The sequence below is a fragment of the Eleutherodactylus coqui genome, chromosome 3 (assembly GCF_035609145.1).
Source record: "Eleutherodactylus coqui strain aEleCoq1 chromosome 3, aEleCoq1.hap1, whole genome shotgun sequence".
NCBI classification, from domain to species: domain Eukaryota; kingdom Metazoa; phylum Chordata; class Amphibia; order Anura; family Eleutherodactylidae; genus Eleutherodactylus; species Eleutherodactylus coqui.
The window spans coordinates 316120579-316136931 of NC_089839.1; the positions used below are offsets into that span (position 1 = coordinate 316120579).

At 57.8% G+C, this 16353-nt stretch overlaps 1 protein-coding gene across 1 annotated transcript in view; it reads left to right on the forward strand.

Annotated features, from left to right (window-relative positions):
• The window catches only part of ARMH1 (armadillo like helical domain containing 1), a 50477-nt gene that overhangs the window by 10197 nt on the left and 23927 nt on the right, over positions 1–16353 (forward strand). The window contains exons 3-6 of the mRNA XM_066594792.1: positions 5968–6036; positions 10375–10541; positions 11179–11375; positions 12775–12859. Of these exons, the coding sequence (XP_066450889.1) occupies positions 5968–6036; positions 10375–10541; positions 11179–11375; positions 12775–12859 (518 nt within the window). The remainder of the gene's footprint in view (positions 1–5967; positions 6037–10374; positions 10542–11178; positions 11376–12774; positions 12860–16353) is intronic.

The following is a 16353-nucleotide window of genomic DNA, read 5'->3' on the forward strand; positions in this document are numbered from 1 at the left end:
TCTTCCTCACACCCGCTTCCTCAGGGTCGGAGGAAAGCCCCTTGCTTCTTTTCTTGGACACAGATGTGTCTATAGCAGGGGATCCCCAGACCCCATCGTCCTTGTTTCCAAGTTCTAGATTATCCTTCTCCTCGGAAGGAACTATGCCTCCATGAGGAGGAGACTCAGCGCCCCCTGTTGACCCTTTCTTTGCCCCAGGAACCTTGCCCTTTCCTTTCCCCTCAGAGGAGGAAGAGATGTCTCGGAGGGCTCGGAACCTATTGGAGAGTCCAACTGGAGGTGAGCAGGCTTTTCCTTCCAGTAATTGGCCCGGGGTGGGAGAAGATCTTGAATCCCCCCTTCGTTTCCTCCTCGTGGCACCTAGCTTACGCCGTTTTTCTAACCACCTCTTTCCTTCCTCATCCACACTTTCACAGTGGGAGGAATCTGCAGAGTTGGTCTCCTCCCTCTGGATCCTCCTGTCCTCCTCATCTAAATCGCTGTCCCTCAAAGCCTCAGCCGCGAGATTTGCTTCTGGAACAGGGGCCACCATTGATCCACCTGCTGTGGGTGCTCCTGTCAGCTCCCTGCTCCGTCTGCGCTTGTCCTGACGCCTCTGCTCCGCAGGCGTCTTTTGCCGGTTCTTCCCTGGCTCCTGAGCTCCTCCACCTCTGCTGGTCCCCTCACCCCCGGAGGCCGCATCATGACCCCCATCCGTAGGGGCAGAGACCGCATTGGCAAAGGAGCGTGGACAGCGACTGAATGGGTGACCAAGGTCACCACACAGGTTACACCTAATCTCTGTACAGGAGGCGGCTAGATGACCCAGACCCCCACACAGAGCGCACTTCAAGGTCTTACAAGCAGCGCTCAAGTGTGAGGGGTCGCCGCACCTGTGGCAGAGCTTCGGCTGCCCCTGGTAAAAGGCCAGGATACGATCCCTGCCGAGGAAGGCGGCAGAAGGTATATGTGCCACTGAGTTACCTGAACGCTTCAGCTTGACCATGAATGTCCAGGCCCCAGACCAGATGCCGTGCTCATCCCTGTTCTTTCTGGGCATTTCCGTCACCTCTCCGTACCTACTGAGCCACGTCATGATGTCAAAGCAAGAAAGTGACTCGTTACGAGTCAAAACGGTCACATTCTTGACTTTGTTCTGGCGAGACATCACCTGGATGGCAAAGTCTCGCCAGCCGGGCTCGTTTTTCATCAGCTCGTAATTCCCCCAGAAGAGTTCTAGACCCTCTGGGCGAACGAAACTGATGTCAAACTCAGACGTGCCGAAGGGATGGATCAGGGCAAAGATGTCAACCGCCCTAAAGCCCATCTTCAGTAGGAGCTCCACTACCTTCCCCCTTGGAGGACATGCATCATTGCCCCTCCAACGAAGACGGACCACATTCCTACGACCTGCGTCCTGCCCGGGTGTCGGTAGGGACCATACGGTCTCCCCCCTTTGCTCTCGGAAGGCTCCCAAGCCATGTCTCTCTGTCCAAAGAGATAGGTCCACATCTCTTCCTCCAACTGTGATTGTACTCTCCCCCTTCCGTAAAGCCTCCAGGAGGCGCTGTTGCAAAACGCCCTCCCTAGAGCCTGGAGACAAGGAGGACCCCTCCCCTCCAGCGGCGACACTGGCATAACTCCTACCAGGTGTTGTCGCCGCTGGAGGGGCGACTGGAGCCTGTGCCCCCCTCCTGACTACCCTCAGAAACTATACCTACTTGTGCAGCAGGTGCCCCCGCACTAGGAGCACTAAGAGCTCTCTGGGGTCTCCAAGCACTTGGGAGCTTCAGAAACCTGAGCCCTGGTAGGAATATTCTCCCCATCCGCACCAACTACGCCCTTCCACTCCTGTAGGCACAACTTCACCTTCTGGACCTGGGGAGCGACATTGCTGCTTCAGCCTCTGAAGTCTCTGAAATGTCTCCCCCGCGGTCGGCACCCTGCGCTCCAGCAGAAACATTTGTTTTTTGGTTTTTTTTTTTGCTTTTCTTTTTTGTTTTGCCTCTGCAGACCGACCTGCTGTACAGGAGACCTCCGATCCCGCAGCCCCCTCCTCATCATTGGGTGCCGGGGACCGAGAGACCCCTGCAGACCGACCAGCCGTACAGGAGACCCCCGATCCCACAGCCCATTCCGCATCACTGGGTGCCGGGGACCGAGAGACCCCTGCAGACCGACCTGCAGTACAGGAGGCCTCCGATCCCGCAGCCCCCTCCTCATCTCTGGGTACCGGGGACCGAGAGACCCCTGCAGACCGACCAGCCGTACAGGAGACCCCCATCCCACAGCCTCTTCTGCATCACTGGGTGCCGGGAACCGAGAGACCCCTGCAGACCGACCTACCATACAGGAGACCCCCATCCCACAGCCTCTTCTGCATCACTGGGTGCCGGGAACCGAGAGACCCCTGCAGACCGACCTACCATACAGGAGACCTCCGATCCCGCAGCCCCCTCCGCATCACTTGGTGCCGGGGACCGAGAGACCCCTGCAGACCGACCTACCGTACAGAAGACCTCCGATCCCGCAGCCCCCTCCGCATCACTGGATGCCGGGAACAGAGAGACCCCTGCAGACCGACCTACCATACAGGAGACCCCCGATCCCACAGCCTCTTCTGCATCACTGGGTGCCGGGAACCGAGAGACCCCTGCAGACCGACCTACCGTACAGGAGACCCCCGATCCCGCAGCCCCCTCCGCATCACTGGGTGCCGGGGACCGAGAGACCCCTGCAGACCGACCTACCGTACGGAAGACCTCCAATCCCGCAGCCCTCTCAGCATCACTGGGTGCCGGGGACCGAGAGACGTGTGTGTGTGTGTATGTATATGTGTGTATATATATATATATATATATATATATATATATATATATATATATATATATATATATATATATATATATATATACATACACATATATACATATATACACCTCTCCTGTCCTATATATGTGTGTGTTACACATATGTGTAATGTTACACATTACACACACAGCTCTGCTACATCGTACATCACACACATAGCTCTACTACACCCGACACATCACACACACTGCTCTTGTAGATGGTACATGCACACACACAGCTCTACTACATCCCACGCATCACACACACAGCTCTGCTACATGGCACATGCGCACACACAGCTCTACTGCATCCCACGCATCACACACACAGCTCTGCTACATGGTACATGCTCACACACAGCTCTACTACATCCCACGCTTCACACACACAGCTCTGCTACATAGTACATGCACACACACAGCTCTACTACACCCAACACATCACACACACAGCTCTGCTACAGGGTACATGTACACACACAGCTCTGCTACACCCCACACATCACACACACACACAGCTCTGCTACACCCCACGCATCACACACACACACACACACACACACACACAGCTCTGCTACACCCCACGCATCACACACACACAGCTCTGCTACACCCCACGCATCACACACACACACAGCTCTGCTACACCCCATGCATCACACACGCAGCTGTGCTTCATGGTACATGCACACACACAGCTCTACTTCACCGCACACATCACACACACAGCTCTGATACATGGTACATGTACACACACAGCTCTACTACACCCCACACATCACACACACAGCTCTGATACATGGTACATGCACACACACAGCTCTACTTCACCGCACACATTACACACACAGCTCTGATACATGGTACATGCACACACACAGCTCTACTACACCCCACACATCACACACACAGCTCTACTACACCCTACACATTACACACACACACAGCTCTACTACACCCTACACATTACACACACACACAGCTCTACTACACCCTACACATTACACACACACACAGCTCTACTACACCCTACACATTACACACACACAGCTCTACTACACCCTACACATTACACACACAGCTCTACTACACCCCACACATCACACACAGCTCTGCTTCATGGTACATGCACACACACAGCTCTACTACACCCCACACATCACACACACAGCTCTGCTACATGGTACATGCACACACACAGCTCTACTACACCCCACACATCACACACACAGCTCTGCTACATGGTACATGCACACACACAGCTCTGCTACACCCCACACATCACACACACAGCTCTGATACATGGTACATGCACACACACAGCTCTGCTACACCCCACACATCACACACACAGCTCTGCTACATGGTACATGCACACACAGCTCTACTACACCCCACACATCACACACACAGCTCTGCTACATGGTACATGCACACACACAGCTCTGCTACACCCCACACATCACACACACAGCTCCAAGAGCCCTAACTGTGTTGTTCTTCTGTTGTTTTATATATGTTAAAGGACCTTTGATGGAATCACCAGGGGGCGGAGCGATGACGTTACCAGGGGCGGAGCATGAGAAGCACACGCACACACATACATACAGACAAGTGATCGTTAGTAGTTTGATATATACTGCACGCTAGTACTCTCCTATATATATTAGTGTATATCTGAGTGTGTGTGTGTATATATATATATTGCACACTAGTCCTTCTCTGCCCCTGTATGTATGTTATGGTAATGCAGTACACAGAATAGCCTGCAGGGGGCTGAAGAACAGGCAGTCTGACTTCTAATTACGTTAGGGGTGTGTTTGGAGGAGTTAAAACCTGCAGCCACTCTGCTGCAGAGGGGTTTCCAGGAGCACAGAGAGAGCGCTCCAGTGCAGACAGCTCAGAATGTGGTGGGCAGCGACTGCCACGAGCATGACGGGGGTAGATGATATTACTGGTGGTGGTATGGACCTTGATCTGTGTGGTGATAGGCATAAGATTGATAGTTAGTATGGAAGATCCTGTGTAAAGGCCCATCTACACGCAAAGATAATCTTTCAGAGGACTGAAAGATTTTGTGATCTATTTGCATAAAGTGTTAATGACCATTAACACTTTATCATCTTCATTTGCATGTAAAAGGGTCTCCAGAAACTGTTTGCTAAGCCCAGCTTGTGAGCTGCATTGTTCTGCTCTTGGTTGCCAGCAAATTACAATGTTATCTGCCGCCTCCCGTGGAGCACTCAGCCTGCGGTCTACTGAGGGACACTTCATCGCTTAATGTCTGAACGATAGATTTTAAGTTCACCTTAAAATCATCATTCAAACGAAAAGTGCCGACGGCCGCGTGTACATGTGACAATTATCGCTCATTTTCGGTCGTTTGAAGGAATGTTGAGTGATAATCGTTACGTGTAAATGGGCCTTTAGTTAGTGGCCAGACGGCCAGGTATAGTTCTGGCATGTGAGGTCTGTTACAACATTTGAAAACAGCTGCAATGAAAGGCCGGTGAGCCCATAAAGCTACAGAGTAGAGGTGGATTCCTGATGTGCTGCCGCTCCTCTTACGGTGGGAGGATGGTGGTCCGCCAGTGAATAACCCCCAAGGGCTCGCTAACATATGTTCCTCGGGGCTTACAGTGTTTGTCTCATGAAAGGTTTTCCCTGTCCTGCCGACACCCCAGGAGCAGCTCGGCAGATTGTGGCGGCTGCAGAAAAGGTAAAGCCTTTGAAGGGGTTGTGCAGGGAGGTGGCAGTAGTGTGCTGTGTCTGCAGTACCACGCCCGGCCACTGCACAATGTACGGCGCTGTTTGCTCCTGCCTTTATATACGGACATAGCAGTCTGGTGAACAGCTGATCGGCGGAGGAGCGGGGTGGCAAACCTCCAACAATAAACTATTGATGACCCATCCTGAGGACCGACCATCAGTCTTCACAGCTGGAAGCCCCTCTAATGGTAAACCTCCCTGCTGGCTGGTCTGCTCACAAGCCAGCGGCTGTTTTCCTGCACGTAGGTCTCCCATGTGAGTTACTGAGTGGACGGTGATGGTCGGGGCAGTGGGGCGCACCCCAGCTCCTCGGCCCGCTGCATAGAGGTGTGTGCTCTCTTGGTTGTGGCTTCCTGACCTCCTGCAGATATATGTTCGGGACGTGCCTGAAGGAGATCCTCCAATCAATAGCCATATTCCTGTCCGCAGCCGGCAGGTAGGTGCTCCCCCATGGGTGTCCCTGCCCTCCACCGGGTCACGTGTATATGAGGGGTGTACATGCTCTGAGGTTCTTTATAGTCATTAGGCCCCTCCCTTCGCACAAAGCCACACCCACTTTTCAAAAGTGTCGAAACGAGCACGCATTCTAGTGCGAGTACCGCATGCGCCCTAACGTGCCGCAGTCGCTGCCCCCCTTGTATTCAGCTCTTCACCATTTCATCATCTCCGCTTGCTGTTCGTTTTTGAGACAGGTCTTCTCACATTCACGGGCGTAGCGGGACGCGCTCAGACGGCGGTTGTTTTTTTGTTTTGCCGATGTGGTACCTCATCCAAACCTCTGCGTGTAAGCGCACCCTCAGGCCGTGAAGATTGCGCATTGTGAGACCACGAATACGAGCCTATTCCTTGGGGGTCATTTACACGGGCGCTTCTGTTTGTTTTGTCCTTGCATCACGGTGCGGGATGAAACGTGGCAGTCCTATCTTTGGGCGTTCCCTCAGACACATCGCCCATTGTTTTCAACACATGGCACGGCGCGGGCGACGCCAGATTACCGTTGATCACAATAGGAAACACTTGCTGGACCTCCGATGCGGCTGAAAGTGCGCTGCCGGATCGCAACCTCACGGCGTGATGGGAGGCGGTTTTTACAGAATATATGCGCTGCATCCGCCGGTACATCGCAGGATATGGCGCTCGGCCGCGTGCAGGAAGCCGTGGGGTGCGTTCCCACGGGATGGACATGCTGAGGATTGTCCGCAGTGTGGGGGACAAGTAGCAGATCTCGTCCGCGACATTTCCATCTACGCTGCAGATTTTCAGTGCAGAATCCACCTTTAAAGGGGTGAAATCCGCAGCAAAGTCGGCATCCTGTCCGCTCCGTGTAAACGCACCCCGAGGGAGGCCGCCTTCACACGGCGCACGACCTGCCGAAATTCTGTTGTACGTCTGCAGACGGGCGGAGGTACGAACTTGGCAGAGGCTTGTGGGCTTGGTGGCGTTTTTATGTGCGGATTTTCCACTGCAGAGTTTACGCTGCGGTCGTGTGATCTGTACATCGTCTGCGGCGCTGCAGTCGTGGGATCTGTACGTCGTCTGCGACGCTGTGGTCGTGTGATCTGTACGTCGTCTGCGGCGCTGCGGTCGTGTGATCTGTACGTCGTCTGCGGCGCTGCGGTCGTGGGATCTGTACGTCGTCTGCGACGCCGCGGTCGTGTGATCTGTACGTCGTCTGCAGCGCCGCGGTCGTGTGATCTGTACGTCGTCTCCGGCGCTGCGGTCGTGCCATCTGTACGTCGTCTCCGGCGCTGCGGTCGTGCCATCTGTACGTCGTCTCCGGCGCTGCGGTCGTGCCATCTGTACGTCGTCTCCGGCGCAGCGGTCGTGCCATCTGTACGTCGTCTCCGGCGCAGCGGTCGTGCCATCTGTACGTCGTCTCCGGCGCAGCGGTCGTGCCATCTGTACGTCGTCTCCGGCGCAGCGGTCGTGCCATCTGTACGTCGTCTCCGGCGCCGCGGTCGTGCCATCTGTACGTCGTCTCCGGCGCCGCGGTCGTGCCATCTGTACGTCTTCTCCGGCGCCGCGGTCGTGCCATCTGTACGTCGTCTCCGGCGCCGCGGTCGTGCCATCTGTACGTCGTCTCCGGCGCCGCGGTCGTGCCATCTGTACGTCGTCTCCGGCGCCGCGGTCGTGCCATCTGTACGTCGTCTCCGGCGCCGCGGTCGTGCCATCTGTACGTCGTCTCCGGCGCCGCGGTCGTGCCATCTGTACGTCGTCTCCGGCGCCGCGGTCGTGGGATCTGTACGTCGTCTGCGGCGCCGCGGTCGTGGGATCTGTACGTCGTCTCCGGCGCTGCGGTCGTGCCATCTGTACGTCGTCTCCGGCGCTGCGGTCGTGCCATCTGTACGTCGTCTCCGGCGCCGCGGTCGTGCCATCTGTACGTCGTCTCCGGCGCCGCGGTCGTGCCATCTGTACGTCGTCTCCGGCGCCGCGGTCGTGCCATCTGTACGTCGTCTCCGGCGCCGCGGTCGTGTGATCTGTACGTCGTCTGCGGCGCCGCGGTCGTGGGATCTGTACGTCGTCTCCGGCGCTGCGGTCGTGCCATCTGTACGTCGTCTCCGGCGCTGCGGTCGTGCCATCTGTACGTCGTCTCCGGCGCTGCGGTCGTGCCATCTGTACGTCGTCTCCGGCGCCGCGGTCGTGCCATCTGTACGTCGTCTCCGGCGCCGCGGTCGTGCCATCTGTACGTCTTCTCCGGCGCCGCGGTCGTGCCATCTGTACGTCGTCTCCGGCGCCGCGGTCGTGCCATCTGTACGTCGTCTCCGGCGCCGCGGTCGTGCCATCTGTACGTCGTCTCCGGCGCCGCGGTCGTGCCATCTGTACGTCGTCTCCGGCGCCGCGGTCGTGCCATCTGTACGTCGTCTCCGGCGCCGCGGTCGTGCCATCTGTACGTCGTCTCCGGCGCCGCGGTCGTGGGATCTGTACGTCGTCTGCGGCGCCGCGGTCGTGGGATCTGTACGTCGTCTCCGGCGCTGCGGTCGTGCCATCTGTACGTCGTCTCCGGCGCTGCGGTCGTGCCATCTGTACGTCGTCTCCGGCGCCGCGGTCGTGCCATCTGTACGTCGTCTCCGGCGCCGCGGTCGTGCCATCTGTACGTCGTCTCCGGCGCCGCGGTCGTGCCATCTGTACGTCGTCTCCGGCGCCGCGGTCGTGTGATCTGTACGTCGTCTGCGGCGCCGCGGTCGTGGGATCTGTACGTCGTCTCCGGCGCTGCGGTCGTGCCATCTGTACGTCGTCTCCGGCGCTGCGGTCGTGCCATCTGTACGTCGTCTCCGGCGCTGCGGTCGTGCCATCTGTACGTCGTCTCCGGCGCAGCGGTCGTGCCATCTGTACGTCGTCTCTGGCGCAGCGGTCGTGCCATCTGTACGTCGTCTCCGGCGCCGCGGTCGTGCCATCTGTACGTCGTCTCCGGCGCCGCGGTCGTGCCATCTGTACGTCGTCTCCGGCGCCGCGGTCGTGCCATCTGTACGTCTTCTCCGGCGCCGCGGTCGTGCCATCTGTACGTCGTCTCCGGCGCCGCGGTCGTGCCATCTGTACGTCGTCTCCGGCGCCGCGGTCGTGCCATCTGTACGTCGTCTCCGGCGCCGCGGTCGTGCCATCTGTACGTCGTCTCCGGCGCCGCGGTCGTGCCATCTGTACGTCGTCTCCGGCGCCGCGGTCGTGCCATCTGTACGTCGTCTCCGGCGCCGCGGTCGTGCCATCTGTACGTCGTCTCCGGCGCCGCGGTCGTGCCATCTGTACGTCGTCTCCGGCGCCGCGGTCGTGCCATCTGTACGTCGTCTGCGGCGCCGCGGCCGTGCCATCTGTACGTCGTCTGCGGCGCCGCGGCCGTGCGTTCTGTACGACGTCTCCGGCGCCGCGGCCGTGCGTTCTGTACGTCGTCTCCGGCGCCGCGGTCGTGCGATCTGTACGTCGTCTCCGGCGCCGCGGTCGTGCGATCTGTACGTCGTCTCCGGCGCCGCGGTCGTGCGATCTGTACGTCGTCTCCGGCGCCGCGGTCGTGCGATCTGTACGTCGTCTCCGGCGCCGCGGTCGTGCGATTTGTACGTCGTCTACGGCGCTGCGGTCGTTGGATCTGTACGATCTCCCTCCTTCCCACAGATGGAGCAGTGCTCCGCCGCCGCGCCCGTCTCTTTTGTGCTCGGGGGATAAATGTCTTTATAGGGTCGTCCGCCCGCGAGCCCCTTCCCCCGGATACGCCACTTTATAGAACGACTGTATGAAGCTGCAGCCTTAATAACCGTGAGCCTCACTGTTAGGATCTCTGCTTGCTGTCAGTGTGTGGAAGCAGTTAACAGCTCGTTGCAGTGTGTCAGCGCAGGAGGGGCTTATTCACACGTTGCAGTCATCGCAGTTTTTATCAAAATTGTGCCAAATCCTGCAACTGATAAGCGGCCTCATTCACACAGCGACACGGCGCATATCTCCTCGCCCGTAACACGCAGTGAATAGAACCCATCGATATCATTCAGATCTGGGTATTTTTTGTCCAGCACGCCCTCCTGATGTGCGTATCACCCGCTGAAGCGCTGACCGGGCGCCGATCATCCGTGGATTTACAATAGGGCCTGTGAGCCCCGCCTGCCAGATTGTGACGGCCGTTTGGGAATCGCACCCTAGAATGTTTGGCGCAGCTCACATGGGACAGGACGCAGATACACGCCCGTCTGCTGGAGGGCATCGCAGCTCTGTGAATTGGAGCAGAAGAGACCCTCGGTGTGTAAGAGGCGCAGAACGGGGGTCTTGGTGTCATGTCTGACCGTTCCCCCCGCAGCGCCCGCTACAAGCTGGAGTTTGTGGAGGTCGGAGGAATCCTCACATTACTGGAAGTCCTGGGCCTAAAGCAGATCAGCGAGGAGCAGAAGACAGAGGCGCTGCGGACCCTCCAGATTCTGGCAAGAGCTGGGCGCAAGTACAAAGAGCTGATCTGTGAAAGCTCCGGTGAGACCCCCAAACCCCACGAGTATATGTGTGCAACCCCCCCCCCCCGCCCCCCCAGTATATATGTCCAACACCCCCCCCAGTATGTGTCCAACCCCCCCTAGTATATGTGTGCAACCCCGCCCCCCTCCCCCCAGTATATATGTCCAACACCCCCCGCAGTATATGTGTCCAACCCCCTCCCCTATATGTGTCGACCCCCCCCCCTCCCAGTATATATGTCCAACCTCCCCCCTATATGTGTCGCCCCCTCCCCCCCAGTGTATATGTCCAACCTCCCCCCTACTATATGTGTCCAACACCCCCCCCATTATATGTGGAACCCCCCTCCCAGTATATGTGCCCCCCCGAGTATATGTGTGTGTCCAACCCCTCCCCCAGTATATGTGCCCAACCCCCTCCCCTATATGTGTCCAACACCCCCCCATTATATGTGGAACCTCCGCTCCCAGTATATGTGCCCCCCCCCCCCCCACGAGTATATGTGCGTGTCCCCCAGTATGTGTGTCCAACCCCCCGCCCAGCATATGTGCAAGTATATGTTTCCCCGGTATATGTGTCACCCCAGTATATGTGTTCCCCCGAGCCCCCCCCCCCTATATGTGTGGTACACGCCTCATTCTCCGTCTCCTGATAGGGGTGCGTGCGGTTGCTGAATGTCTTGCAAAATCCAAGACTGAGGACACTCAAGAAGAGGCGCAGGCGCTGCTGGAGCTTCTGGCTCATGGGAACCCCAAATACCAGGCACAGGTGTACAAGGGTCTGATCGCTCTCCTGCCGTGTGCCTCCCCCAAAGCTCAGCACCTGGCGCTACAGACCCTCCGCATCGTCCAGGTGAGAGGCGACACAACGCCCCCTCCAACAATGCACCCCCCCCATGACCTGTATGTGTCACACTGCACCCCGGATTCTGCAGCGTCCCCCCTCCTGCACTCCCTGCACCTTGGACTCTTCAGTCCTCCCCCTCCTCCTGCACTCCCTGCACCCCAGATTCTACAGCGTCCCTTCTCCTGCACCCCGGATTCTGCAGCGTTCCTCCTACACTCTCTGCACCTTGGACTTCAGTCCTCCCCCCGCCTCCTGCAATCCCTACACCCCGGATTCTGCAGCTCCCCCCTCCTGCACCCTGGACTCTTCAGTCCCCCCCCCCCTCCTGCACTTCCTGCACCCCAGATTCTGCAGCTCCTGCACCCTAGACTCTTCAGTCCTTCCCTCCTCCTTCTGCACTCCCTGTACCCCGGATTCTGCAGCGTCCCCCCTCCTGCACCCTGGACTTTTCAGTCCCCCGCCTCCTGCACTCCCTGCACCCCAGATTCTGCAGCTCCTCCCTCCTGCACCCCAGATTCTGCAGCTCCTGCACCCTAGACTCTTCAGTCCTTCCCTCCCCCTCCTGCACTCTCTGCACCCCGGATTCTGCAGTGCCCCCCCCCCCCCCCTCCTGCAGTCCCTGCACCCCAGATTCTGCAGACTGGACTCTACAGTCCACCCTCCCCCTCCTGCACCACAGATTCTGCAGCTCCTCCCTCCTGCACCATGCACTCTTCAGTCCTTCCCTCCCCGTTCTGCACTCCCTGCACCCTGGATTCTGCAGCATCCCCCCTCCTGCACCCCGGATTCGGCAGCGTCCCGCCTCCTGCACCCCGCATTCTGCAACTCCCCCTTCCTGCACTCCAGATTCTGCAGCATCCCTCCTGCACTCCCTGCACCCTGGACTCTTCAGTCCTCCCCCCTCCTCCTGCACTCTCTGCACCCTGGATTCTGCAGCTCACCCCTCCTGCACCCCGGATTCTGCAGCATCCCTCCTGCACTCCCTGCATCCTGGACTCTTCAGTCCAACCCCCGCCTCCTGCACTCCCTGCACCCCGAGTTCTGCCGCTCCCCCCTCCTGCATCCTGGACTCCTTCAGTCCTCTTCTCCCCCTCCTGCACTCCCTGCGCCCCAGATTCTGCAGCTCCTCCCTCCTGCACCTTGAACTCTTCAGTCCTCCCCCCGCCTCCTGCACTCCCTGCACCCCGAGTTCTGCAGCCCCCCCCCCCTCCTGCATCCTGGACTCTTCAGTCCTCCTCCCGCCTCCTGCATTCCCTGCACCCTGGACTCTTCAGTCCTCTCCCCTCCCCCTTTCCTGCACCCTGGATTCTGCAGCGTCCCTCCTGCACCCCAGACTCTTCAGTCCCCTCCCTTCTCCACATACTCTCCCTGCACCCCAGACTATGATCTGTTATCTCATGTGCAGGACATCGGACAGAAGGCTCATCCGGCCATAGTGGAGCCGCTGCTGGGGGTGCTGCAGTCGGTGCACATGGAGGTGCAGTATGAAGGTAAAGAACTGATAATATGGCATTATATGCGCCGCCCCCTGGATTGGGGTGAAGGCTGTCTGGCTCCTGACACTTTGACCCCTCCCCCAGCAGCTGATTTGCATATCCCCCACCCATGATACTCTGCTACTCCATTGTGTTTTGGGAGGGGTATCATCACTCCTTAAGGAGACACCTAGGAGGTGAGTGAGGAGGCTTATAAGGCCGTGCACGCTCCTCTGAGAAATATATGCAAATAAGGAAGATGGAACAATCCCTCCACAGCGCCACCTACTGGGCGGCAGCATTCCTACAAATCAATGTCAGACCCTTTGTCTCCATAAGGAGAGATGTTACCCCTCCCGCCTCGCAGCACAGGCGTCTCCCTGGCCAGTGCAGAAGCCTGCTGCCCGCTGATGAGGGGCAACACCCCGACGCCTCTGTCTGTGGGGGGTCCGGCTTGGTTTGCAATTCCCAGTCATTGTTATAAAGACCTGTATGAAGGGTGGGACATTGATCCAGTAGGTGGCGCTGCAGAGGGATTGTTCCGTCCCCCTTGTTTGCGTATCTAAGGGCTCGCTCACACGGCGGAGGTTTATCAGCCAAAACCAGAAGTGCTTCCAAAATACGGAGAAATGCGAACCTTCCCCGATCCGTTCTCTCTGCGCTCCACCACATCCTGACGTGTGAATGAGCCCCTAGGGCCGGTCCGTATTCACAGACTGAAGATCGCCTGTTGCCTGCGGGCTTTATGCGAGCGCAGTATATAAATGTCCTGATGCGCAGTGAATATGCAGCTTCCCTGCGTGTTCCGTGTCCCCCCGGCGCGGGCCCGCTCACGTCTACGCCCCCCCCCCCCCCCCAAACTGGACATGCTGTATTTTTTCACGCAATCGAAGGTTGTACGAACAATACATACGTGAACCGCAATGAGAGGGGATCTATTCACTGCGCGTCACGTGATCCGCGGCATATACCTACAGTGTAAATGAGCCCCCAGAGGCTCCGGCAGGCGGACGATTCGTGGTTGCTGCGCCTCACAGGTAAAATGTAACAATGAAGCTGATGTTCACGTCTGCTGAGAAGCGACGCATCAGCGTATCGTACGCGGATGTGTGGAACGCGGCGGCGTCTTCTGCAGGCATCTTAAAGGGCCATGCCTACGATTTGTTGGATGGGTGAAAACTGATAGATTGGTGGGTGTCTGACTGCTGGGACCCCCACTGATCATGAAAACGGGGTTCCTGCTTGCCCCACTTCCACTGGTTGCGCTTCTTTCAATGGCGCTTTAGAGATAGCCGAGCGCTACAGGAAATAAACGCTGCGCTCTTATTGGCCGCAATGAAGGAAAAAAAGACACTTCTTCTTTTAGGCAGTTTCCTAAACCTTCCCTGGCCGGTGGGGCCGATGGGGGCCAATAACGCTGATAAACTGAGGTTTTGCTACTGGGAGTAAAACGGGTGATTCACGTGAAATCGGCTGCGCTGAATCCGAAGTCCCAATTCGCCTCGGCCGTCCGGGTCCTCAGTTATAGGGCAGCTGCAGTTTGGCGACAGCTCGGTGGATGATCCCACGTACTGATGCATGCCGGCATTATAACTGCTGCACCATTACCTGCATGCTGCCTTCCAGCACCTCAGCAACACCTCCTGGCAGCAGCGGCTCCCTGCAGCATCTGAGCGTGTCGGCCAGCTGATGTCAGCAGTTACTAGGCCTATATAATGCCAGATGGGCTAAGCTAAGGTGACCAGATGTCCCGATTAGACAGACCAGTCCGCTTTGGGACTGTGTGCTGCTTTCCACCGGGACCCCACCGGGACAGCGATTTGTCTCCCTTTTGGGATGCCTGGTCACCATTAAAGTGATTACCGAGCGGGGTGCCGCAGCTCCTCAGCCGGTAATAACTCTGCAGCGCTGCAGCCGGATGCACACACTGCCAGCAGTGTGCACATCCAGCTGGGTGATACTAGTTGGGTCAGGCCACTGGGAACCGTTAGCCGGGGAGCGCTGACAGCGAGAAGCCTTCGGAGGAGGTGAGGGGAGCGCGGCACAGTATGACATCAGCTGCGGGGATGTGGGGGACTTCCAGGCAACATCTGCAGCAGTGGAACGGATTTTGACTGTTTTTGGATGCAGGAATGCTGCGGCGTTTGCACAGAATCCCCGGCCCGTGTGAACGGCCTCTAACCTGTGCTTTACGCAGGAGACCAGACTGTCCGCGGTGTGACGATGCCGCCGGAACCCAAATTTAGAGCACAGTTGCAAGTGGAATATCCGTTCATTAGCGGGCCGGCAGACCGCGATGCCCACGGTCACGGTTGTCGGTCGCACATAGTGGCAGGGGAGACATTACCAACGCCCGTCTGCAGCTCCTCCTGAACATGCAGCGGCTGCGAAGGCGTCTTCAAAAAGAATGATTTCTCAGGGTCTCAATTCAGAGAGGCGAAAGCAAACTGAGCCGCAGCGGGAGGTACATTGGCGCAGCACGCGGTTCACACAATCGCAGCTTCCGGTCCGCGGAATGCAAGGACTCATGTGAAGCGATCCTGACTAACGTATTGGGTCGGCTGGAGGAAGGGTCGGACAACGGCAGCTATTAGCGGCGTCTACCGCTGCGTCCAACCAGATAGCGGGCGGCTCCACGACAGTCAGAGATCTCCTCCTGGTGAAGCCACTGATGCAGAAGCACAACCTGAATAAGCCTGCCGACGCTCACATCAATGCTGCGGCCTCAAAGGAGAGAGCAATGGAGGTGCTAAACTGCAAGAGCATGCTGGGAAAAAATGGTTGGCATTGGCTGCTGCCATCGTTCATAAAGCCATCCAGGCGGCGAGCCATTGCTACTGAATGATGTGGAAGCCATCGTTCTGGGAATCTATCCGCGTCTGGGGATACGCCGCTGTAGGGTCTCCGCGGAGGGTGGGATACGGGAGGCCCGGACGGCGCTCCTTTATGCTGCGGTGACAGAATTGTAAGACTGTTTGCTGGATTGAAATCATACTTTTGCGCGTTTCTTGAGTATCCTTTCGCCGGATTGTGGCGATTCTCGGTTCACACACTGTGGCACTGCGTCAGCGCACGAGTCTGAGGAGCAACCAGCAGTCTGACGATACGGTCCAAAAATGTAGGGAGTGAAGACGGGTTCGTGGTGAACGAGGCACGCGTGCGAATAAATCCGCTGAACGGGCCGCACTGGGTCACCAGAGCGACGGAGGCAAGATGGCGTCTTTATGACAAGTGCGTGGAATATCCGGAGCAGAGATCAAAGGAGTCTCAAGTCATACATGTGTTTGGTCGGGCGGCGGTGAGAGAAGCCTGCGGCCGCGGGGAGCGGCGTGTCCAGGCCTCAACAACCGTGACCACCGGATGAGATCGCCGAAGTCCGACAGTAAATAGAGACGCCGTGGGGAACGTGACGAGCCGTTCAACCAAGGACCCCTGGATCTTGTTTTATGCCTTCCGGGACTAACGCGGTGCGTGAGAGAGGGCTGTCGGCCATCGGCGTTATGTGGGCG